General features: G+C 35.3%; 1 protein-coding gene across 1 annotated transcript; it reads left to right on the forward strand.

The window, feature by feature from the left end:
- Positions 1 to 1,028: 1,028 nt before the first annotated feature.
- Positions 1,029 to 3,554, forward strand: LOC121970511. The gene is made up of 5 exons (XM_042521278.1): positions 1,029 to 1,260; positions 1,451 to 1,630; positions 1,761 to 1,836; positions 1,939 to 2,155; positions 2,437 to 3,554. Exons 2-5 carry the CDS (start codon positions 1,553 to 1,555, stop codon positions 2,690 to 2,692), a joined length of 627 nt encoding a protein of 208 aa, XP_042377212.1. The 5' UTR covers positions 1,029 to 1,260; positions 1,451 to 1,552; the 3' UTR covers positions 2,693 to 3,554.
- Positions 3,555 to 10,783: the final 7,229 nt, after the last annotated feature.

A 10,783-nucleotide genomic window follows, 5' to 3' on the forward strand; every position in this document is an offset into this window, starting at 1 on the left:
CAGACATGGTGACAGAATGAATAATGCTCAGAATAACTAAACTATACGAATACACATCTGTACGATATGAAAAATCTGGTGTCAGAATGACCCGTGGTCACACGAAGAATCCAAGGCAAAAAAAGATGTCGGTGCCGAAATTGGTAGAAAATGATGTTGGTGCCAAAATCGACAGCAGAGGGTCGTAGTGCCAAAATTGATAGCAAAGGACGTCAATGCTGAAATTGATTGATACTAAAATCGACAAAAAAAAAAATGGCAGCATCAAAATCTAATAGAAAAAAATGTCGATGACTAAACGTATACATGAGGCTCTTAATTTGAACTTATTTAATTCTTGGAGACTTGCATATTATTATATTGAAAGCTCATTTATTCATTGAGAGTTTTTATTTATTTACAAGTTTAATTTGAGCTTTTTCATGAAAATGATTAATAAGTTTTGTCCGTGTTCGTAACAATTCCCAATTTATGTTCATTAAATGAGATCAACCTCAACCTCAACCTCCAATACCAACACATGGTAGAAAAAATATAAGAGGCGGTGATATATAGTTTTCACGGATCATCATTATAAATCGAAAGATACTCATAGTAAATAGCCTATTAATCCATTTGCAGATCAACTTCTATTAAAAAAAAATATTTATTAATTCATCGTAATTGAAACGTAATTCTTAATTAATACTTAAAAAAATTTTTAAAAAAATGCCTTCGCACGTCCGCCCCATAATATTGATGATAACAGTTGAGTTGTTCAGAATAAGTGCTGTCGCTGTCGTCCATAATGGAGTTGCGAATAAAATAAACATTTAAGATTATTTTTTTAACGTTATAAGTCCTGAATGGAGTAATAAATATTTGAAAATTTTAGTGGATTTATTTTATTTTTAGAAGTTGGTATTTGAACAATCGACGCATTATATTGGACCGGGGAAGTCAAATTAAGAAACAGCTCTGGTTTACTTTTCTTTCAATATATTTTGTATATTATCTGTTTGTCGACAGAAAGTGGTTTCTTTTTCATTCATTATCTAGGAAGTTTCCTCTGACATCTAAGATGATTAATCATTCTATAAATAAGGGGGATCGGATTCTCCCTTAATTGCCTCTGATCCATCAATTGCAACGGAATGGAGAAGGTGGGCGATTCTCACTGGTCTTCAGATCCCGTTTCGCCAACTAGTAACGAGATGATGAAGGCTAAGTCTCCAGAAATGCGTTTGGAAAAGATAAAAGGCGTCTTAGAAAAGCTTCAAGGTTTGGCTGATTTCTTGCTTAATTTATTTTTAGATGTCGGTATTTGAACAATCGACGCATTATATAGGACCGGGGAAGTCAAATTAAGAAACATCTCTGGTTTACTTTTCTTTCAATATATTTTGTATATTATTTGTTTGTCGACAGATGTTAGAAAGTGATTTCTTTTTCATTCATTATCGAGCTGCAGGTTCTAGGAAGTTTCCTCTGACATCTAATATGATTAATCATTCTATAAATAAGGGGGATCGGATTCTCCCTTAATTGCCTCTGATCCAGCAATTGCAACGGAATGGAGAAGGAGAAGGTGGGCGATTCTCACTCGTCTTCAGATCCCGTTTCGCCAACTAGTAACGAGATTATGAAGGAGGTGAAGAGTTCTTTCTCGTCTTTCGGAAATAATTAAATCTTAAAATTCTCTCCGACTTAATTTTTGAAACCATGTAGCTAGCTAGAGCTTCATGCATGATAAAACTACGTTTTCTATATTTTTCTCGCAGCCTCCGCGGAGACTCGGCATAGGTACTCCAGAAATCTGTTTCGAAAAGATAAAAAGTGTCTTAGAAAAGCTTAAAGGTGTGATTGATTCCTTGCATAAAAGAGCAGTCTTTATTCTGTTATTATCATGCAATGGGCATTTAATTAACACCTCTCTCTCTATCTGTGATTGATTCCCAGGGGGATTACCTCTTTTATTTATTGGATTACCTCTCTTGTTTTCAACATCCTATTGGGCGATAATGGGAATGGTGATGATCATGGGTTACCTCCATACTCAGAAGTATAAAATGGAGTTAGAAAATGAGTGGGGCGATGCGATCAAAAATGCAATCAAGTCAAAACTTGATGCAATTAAGTCAATAATTGATAATGATGATGGATCATCAAACTTTAGGTAAAATGATTTATAAATTTTATTTATGAATATTATACATGAATAATTTAGAATTTTTATTTGTGAATATTAAAAAATTAAATATATATGTATTTAAATTTATTTACTTAATTTAATAAAAAATTTATATTTATTTATTTAAAATTTTTAAATTTATATATATATATATATATATATATATATATATATATATATATATATATATATATATATATTAAATTAATTTAAATAATTTTTTTAATAAATTAAATATTAAATTTATTCATAAATATTTGATTCAGCGGCAGGATCCCTGATATATTGATTCCCGAATTTGTTGCTCGGCATACGGAAGTACTCTATCATGGTGAAAAAGAATCAGAGTTCGGAAATTACCACAATGGAAGAGATAGGACAGTAATGGCCATGGATTGCATTCAGAGTAAAACGTCACGAGTGCCGATGTTGCAAGAAATTGCGTCACAAGTGCCAAAAGTTGCTGATACGAAAATCACAATGGAGCATAGTAAAAATAGTCGGTGGTGGTGGTGGTGGTAGTAATGGTGGAGTTAGAAATAAAATAAATATTTAAAATTAATTTTTAACTTTAAAAGTTATGTATGAAGTTTTTTTAGTTGTAATTTTTGGTGGAGTTATGGTCAGAGTCGCCCTGGATAGGTCTATCAGGATTAGGGGTGTAAATGAAATAAATCGAACGGAATATGTTGAAAAATTTAAGGTTCAAATTCGACTCAAAATAGGTATATTCGAGTTCGAGTTCTATTCGAAGTTCGAAAATTCTAAAATTTTGTGTTCGAGTTCGGTTCGAATTAGGCTCGAGTTTGAGTTCGATTTAAAAGATTCGAATGTGTTTGCGAACTATTCGAACTATTGCTCAAAAAACTACTCGAAAGATTCGAAATTTATTTATTTAATATATATTTAATTTATATTAATAAAATATTAAAGCTAGCGAGTAGCTCGTGAACTATCGAACAATATAATTTGGGTTCAAGTTTTGCTCGAAAAAAAGTTCGAACATATTCAAATTCAGTTCGAATACTAATCGAATATTTTTCGAGCTGGCTCCAAAAACTCAGCCAGAGGCAACAGAGAGCACCGCTGGAGTCCTCGAGGAGGCGATCACCACCCACATGGCCTTCTGCAGCAAGTCATCCAGCTCCAATCTGGCCAACAAGGTCACCGACTGCATGCGGCAAATGCTGAGGCAGAGTTTTTTGGCGATTTGTCCAACTCCGCATCGTCCGTCAAGTTCAGATTCAGAATGGCAAGGATCGGCGACTAGGTTTTCCATTCATTCGCAGTATCTCGTTTCTTCTCTCGCCCCCTTCGATGTACATATTGGCTCAATGAAATTGCTCTTTTTGAGGATAACATTCAAACGTCCAACTTTGTTGAAGATTGTGATTCTATTCTGGTTGAAATCGATAGGATCAATGATCAATAATGAATGGCTAGAATTCAAGATTCATTTTCAATCCCTTTTCTTCTTGATTTCGTTGAAGATTTGTTGGAATTAAGAGGATCAATGATTGTCTAGGTTTAGAACTTCAGATTTCTTGATCGGTGATTGATTTTGATTTAATTCATAGGGCTTTCAAAGAACTTTTACTATCATTAGCAACAATTATAGCTTTTATTCTTAGATATCTCGATTTGCTCCTCTTTAGACTTTCCTTGAATTATCTCATCCCCAATGCCTCAGCGACTCTGCCCCCTTCCACTTGATCATGTGATGTTCCCTTGAGCAGAACAGACACACAAATCTAGCTTACGTTCCACTCAATTGAGTGACCTTCTACCCAATCTAGTGAAGAAAAAAATAACAAGGATTGAAAAGAGAAAAGAATTTTTGCTCACCTCACAACCAAACAAAGGAAACAATTAATTTTTCTTATGAAATTCCACACATATAAGTTATTTCCACGATAGAAATGGCCACCCTAAAAGTAAAATCTAGTTCATTTGGATTTGGATTTGGATTTGGTTACTAGTTTTTGTATTTGTAGTGGCCCTTAAACACGTTATGAAAATGTGGATCAGGTTAACCTAAAAAAAGCATCAAGTGTCATGTATTTGTAACATGATTGTATTTGACTTTTGTAGTTCTGGACCACGGTAAAAAAAACAAAAAACAATGGAGTCCAATAAAAGTAATCGGTATTGTGTTGCTGGTATGTTTGTGTATCAAAGTCAGCATTGCTTTTTTTTTCAGTAATTTATCAAAAGGTGTACAAAAGTTAATGTATTTATCAAAAAGTATATTACGATTTTATATTTACCAAAAGGTGGAGTTTACCAAAGTCAATTCCCAGATTACCCCTCTGGCTAACCTGGCAACCGCCTTTTTCAAACACATTTTTCCAAGCATCCAAGCCGAAAGTAGAATAGAAAAATAATTTGTGGTTCGGATACACGTCTTCTCACCGTCTCTCTCCCTTCATCCCTCTGTGTGGTGTTATAAACTTGAAAGAAAAAAAATATATGAACCCTGCGCTTGCCATTACTGCTCGTGGCGGTTGGCGATTGCAATAGACCAGTTAGGTTTATGGCATAATTGCGTAAGAGTTGCTAGAGGAGACAAAGGAAAAATTAAGTTAAGAAGGTCAGCCGAGAAGGACAAACTTCTTGCAAGAGGGAAATTAGTAGAAGCACACATTTAAAGATTTAGACATGTATGTATGGATTTTTTTACTGTAAAATAGGGTAGTGAAGGTAAATAAAAAGTACACCATTTGTGTGTGAAGGGTGGCAGCAAAAAGTGGTTTTATGGTTAATTTTGGTTGTGTGGGGAATAATATTCAATAACACTTGAATTATGATGTAATAGAAGACTTAATCGATTTAATTCATGTTAGTTTTTGACGTAAATAGTTAAGTTTGGCTAAAAATTGTTTATTTATGGTTTAGGGTTTAGTCAGTGGTGGACCTAGTTTACAAGAAGTATCTGCTTCAAAAGTGGCCTGATATCATAGATATCAGGCCCAACGTGGGTCTGATATATATGATATCAGGCCCACCTTGGGCCTGATATCGATAATGTGTTATGTGGTTAAAACTTTGCTTTTACATCAGACCCTTCCTAGTTTGAGCAAAATTACAATTTAACTACAGAAAAAGATTATGGAGTTGCAAATTTACTAAAATAGTTTATAATTTATTTATCAGGGATGATCATATAACTGACGAAATTCTATCTGAGATATGGAATACTCTTGATGCAACTTCTAGCATTGGACATGCGGATAATGTAGGAGAAGTATCCAGAACAAATATTCCATCATCTTCACAGTATAGTTGTGTGCATAACACAAATAGAAATACAAGCAGTAATTTCACATTTGATCTAAATGAAGAAGCTAGTATTCAAGAAGATGAGGTTCTGAACCCATGTGCAACACTTGTTGATTACTATGAGCCTAGTTGGAGTGAGGAGGAAGGGTATTATAACCGAAATGGAGAGGAAATGCAATGCAATACAGATGTACAAGAATTCTTTGCTGATGATATGCAGATTGAACAATATGAAATATCTCAAGAGCAGTATAGTGACTTAGAGGAGGAGTTCCCAATAGCTGATGATCCATATATTCTAAATTCTCAATTGCTCCAAAGGCCAATTGAAGAGGCAACAGATCAGCATGAATTTTTTGTAGGACAGATATTTCAGTCTCGACAAGAGTTCAAGAATCAACTTGTGAAGCATGCCATGGTTAAACATATGAGATATAACCCAGTTGACACTAGGAAAAATAAAGTAAAAGCTGTCTGCTTCAATCAACCGTGTAAGTGGAGAGTAGTTGCCAGGGGGGATGTCGAGTTCATTGTTACGAAATATATAAAGGAACACCAATGTGGGACCATTAGGGAAAGTGTTGATCATCAAGCATGCTCTTCATCCTTTGTAGCTTCTTTTGTTGAAGAGCAATTTCTTGCTAATGAACAATACAAGCCAAGTATGATTATAGCAGATATAAAAGCCAGGTTCGGAGTGACCATATCCTACAGAAAAGCTTACATAGCTCGAGAGAAAGCGATGAAGAAAGTTGTTGGAGATTATGATCAAGCATATAGAGATCTTCCACTATATCTGCGTGAGTTAAGAGTAAGGGATCCTGAAACCTATGTTGCACTACACAGGAATGGGGATAATCAGTTCCAACGATATTTTTGGGGTTTTGGAGCTTGTAGGAGAGTATTCAGGTCTTATCTGCGTAAATTAATTGGAATTGATGCCACACACCTAAGAGGCAAATATCCGGGTGTGTTGTTGATGGCTACATCAATAGATGCTAATGACAATGTCCTCCCAGTAGCCTTTGGAATCGCTGAAGTTGAATGTGGGTCTGCATGGGAGTGGTTTCTGGATCATACGAAGAGATTCTTTAATGTTGATCCAGAGTCAATGAGTATAGTATTAGATAGACATCGTGGCATTATAGCAGCAGTTAGGAAAGTCAACCCTACTGCCCATCATGCTTTTTGTTGCCACCACATGTCTTGCAATATGGTAACAGATACTGGCAGTAGGTCAGGTTTAGGGTTGTTTTGGGAAGCTGCTTGAGCAAACACAACACTACAATATGATCTCATAATGCAGTTCATGCTTGAAAAATATCCAGATGCTCATAAGTGGCTTCAGAAGATTGACCCTAAAAGATGGGCTAATGCACACTTTAGTGGGAGAAGGTACACAATGCTAACCACCAATTGTGTAGAGAGTTTAAATGCTTTGTTCAAGGAGACGCGTGAACTTCCGATAAACAGGTTAATTGATAATACCAGAAGAAAGGTAGCTCAATGGTTCTGTAACCGTAAGGAGGAAGCACCGAAATGGTATGTAGCGTTGACACCTCATGCTACCAAAGAAATGCAATCAAGGAGGGAGAAAGCTAGACGATATAAAGTCCACCCCAACTCTCAATCCGAAATGGAAGTAGATGTTGGAGTGTATACTGAGAGCCTAAGCTTTGTAAACATTCATTATGAATAAAGAATCACATTTGGTCTAATTATCTACATTTGTTTGTAGTTGTTCATTTAATTTATATTGTAGATAACATAGTATGTGGTGTCACATACAGAAGATGATGTTATCAGTACCTTATAAATTATAAACAGTAGCTCACGACCAGAATGGAAAGGAACAAACCATTAGAAAGTCGTAGTGTAATTAGGTATTAGTTTATCTTGACTATATAATTACACTAGTACACTCAGAGTGTATTGAGTAGGACCATTTGAGGTCGTTCCTTTTATACTGACTTTATAAAGGAACAAAGACCTCAGTTATTATGGAAGTGTGTGCTCTTAATCCTAATATAATAACAAGCACATATGTTTGATATTTATTTCTTTAATTTATCAATGGGTGAGATTTAGTTCGATGAATCAATAAACCCGATAAATTGGGAAATGGTATCACTCATAGTGTGTGTTGTTGATTATAGAAGGAAACTGTGTCCTAGTGATACTAGGTTGATAATGTCCTCAAGAGGAGCTCATAAAGATTGTCATGTTAAACCCTGCAGGTGGACTTAGTCCGACATGATAATAAGGTTGAGTGGTACTACTCTTGGACTTAGATATTAATTAAATGAGTTGTCGAACTCACTTAATTAGTGGACATTCGATATCTTAAACACAGGGAGACTAACACACTCATAATAAGAAGGAGCCCAAAAATGTAATTTGGGATTGGTGCGGTAGTTCAATGATAGTTCTCTAGTGGAATGAATTATCATTGATAAAATTAAGTTGTGTGTTCGGGGCGAACATGGGATGCTTAATTTTATCGGGAGACCAAAACCAATTTCTCCTCTCGGTCCCTATCATAGCCTCTTATTTATAGAGTACTATACCCACATATACCCACCTTCTATACCCACCTAAAGGGGGCCGGCCAAGCTAGCTTGGGAACCAAGCTAGGGCCGGCCTAAGCTTGGGTTTAAGGTGGCCGGCCCTAGCTTGAACCCAAGCTAGTAGGGCCAGCCATAATTAAATAAAAAAGAAATTTAATTTTAGATTTTATTATTATGTGGAAGATATAATTTAAAGAGAATTAAAATTAAAATATCTCTCTTGTAAAAGATTTACAAAAGATTAAAAAAAGAGATTAGATCTCTTTCCTTATTTGTAGATTGGAGAGTTTTTTATTTTCTCTTTAAAATTATTCACATGTTAATAAAATTAAAATTATAGATATTTCCTTTTATTAACCATGAAGAGATTTTAAAGAGAAATTTTATTTTTTAAAATTTCCGGAAACAAATAAGGAAAGTTTTAATTGTTGATTAAAACTTGTCCAATTTGCTTCCTCTTGATGTGGCCGGCCATTAGAGTTTATTTGGGAAATTTTATTTTATTTTTCTCAAATAAATCATGTCAAGGAAATTAAGGAAATTTTATTGTAATTAAATTTCCTAATTTGCCTAGGCCAAGGAATATAAAAGAAGGGGTGAGGGTGCCTTCACAAGAGACAACCTCTATTGTTTTCTCTCCCTTTCTCCTTGGTGTTGTGGCGGCCATTACCCTCTCCCTCTCTTCCTCTTGTGGTGGCCGAATACTTCATCTCTTGGAGTTCTTGTGGTGGCCGGATACTACTTGGAGAAGAAGAAGAAGAAGGAGAGAAAGCTAGCATCTCTTGGAGCTTGGTTAGTATTTTGATTTTCTTCTTTGGTAAAGTTCTTCCTTTGTGGCCGAACCTTGCTTGGAGGAGAAGAAGGTGGTTGGTGGTTTCTCATCTCGGTAGATCGTTGCCCACACAACGTCCAAGATTAGAAGAGGAATACGGTAGAAGATCAAGAGGTTTTTCTACAAGGTATAACTAGTAATTTCTATTTCCGCATCATGCTAGTTATTTATGGAAACAATACCAAATACAAGAGGCTTACGTTCTAGAATTTCGAATATGGTTTTTCGAAGTTGTGTTCTTTTGTTTCTTTCTTTTCTTGTGATTTGATTGTTCTCTTTGGTTAACCTAAAGTTATTTTAGGAAATTAAATATTAGCTTTCTATTAAAGGTTTTGTCTAGTCGGTGGTGGTTGCTCCCATATCCAAGAAGGCCATGTGCCTCGCCACGTCAGTACTGGGAACCTTTTATGGAAATTAATATTTAATGGAATTAATAACTTAAGGAGACTTGGGTCGAACGTGTTAAGTTCCGCAGGAGATCCAAGTCAAAACCTAAAAGAACAAATAGATTAAGTTTTGGATCAAACGTGTTAAGTTCCACAGGCGATCCAAAATTTAATTTAAAAGAACACATGGTAGCTAGGAAAAGGTTCAGACCTTTGTACAAAATTTTTGTACAGTGGAACCTATAGGCTTTCCGAGTAGCAACCAACAATTGGTATCAGAGCTAGGGTTTTGCCTCTGTGTATTTGGTATTTAGTTTAATTATGCACATGTCATACATAATTTAGGCAGGTTAATAGTAGGATGTGCTAACTCTATGGATGCAGGATCCAACTATTATGGCTTTTAGTTAATTATGTGTGTGATTGGACCCTTGGACATGTCAAGGGCAATTTATATGTGTGTGCATGATTGTATTAAAATACAGCAGGAGCTGTATTTAGTTTTATTAGGATTTTATTTTTGATCTAGATACATGTACATTCCTTTTATGGAATATAGGATTAAAATGTAAAATTCTATTTATGTCATGGATCGAATCTTGCAAAGCGTGGAACCTTCTAAGGACCAGAGGCGCAGCGGAACAAGATGGATGCGATAGTTAGACCCGGTGGCGGTGGCCAAATATGGCAGCAGCTTCGGATGACAACACACGGAGGACAATTAAAGATAAAAGCCATAATAGTTGAAAATTAGATTTTCTATTTATTGCTTTTATATTATGTTGTGTGTGCATGTTAGTTTACAAGTTTAGTAGGCTAGCATAGTTAAAATTCCTCATTTATAAATAACTAAGTGGGAGAGGGATTTTTAAGTAAATCCCATGGTCTTCATTACTGGTTTGTAAGTGATGCTTGCGCGTTGGCTCTGAGTGCCTTCCTCCATAGCGGATGAGCTTGTTTGCGGATCACTAGAACAGACTTCCATTTTTGGATGACTATATGAAGTTAATTAAGAGCGTGTGATCTTCCCCAACGGAAGGGGCATAATCTTATTAATGGACTTAGTGTCAAGTAATGGTGTACACTTAGACACATCTAATAGTATCCTCCCCAACGGAGTCACTGCTATTATTTGTGTGACCAAATAATACCAACTATTAATTTTATTTGTCAAAAAGTTAGGTTGACAAGATAATAAAATTAATGGGTTAAAACCCTCCTTTTACAAATGTTGAATTTGTATACGTCCACACTAACGTGGCATACAAAATTCACGGTGTTTAAGGTGTTGGTTAATTTAAAATAGTATTGTTTGAGGAATCAATATTATTCTAAATTTAGAGTTCTGACCAAAAGTTATTTGTGATTCTTAGGATGACTTTCAACCCACTGTCCATCATACTTCAACAAAATAGACTTACTGGACCAAATTACATAGATTGGAAAAGAAACCTGGATATTATTCTTACTGCTGAAAGCTATAAATTTGTACTGACTGAGCATTGCCCTGATGCACCCACTAGTGAATCTACCCAAGAGGAGATTGAAT

The sequence above is a fragment of the Zingiber officinale genome, chromosome 1B (genome assembly GCF_018446385.1).
Source record: "Zingiber officinale cultivar Zhangliang chromosome 1B, Zo_v1.1, whole genome shotgun sequence".
Classification (NCBI taxonomy): Eukaryota; Viridiplantae; Streptophyta; class Magnoliopsida; order Zingiberales; family Zingiberaceae; genus Zingiber; species Zingiber officinale.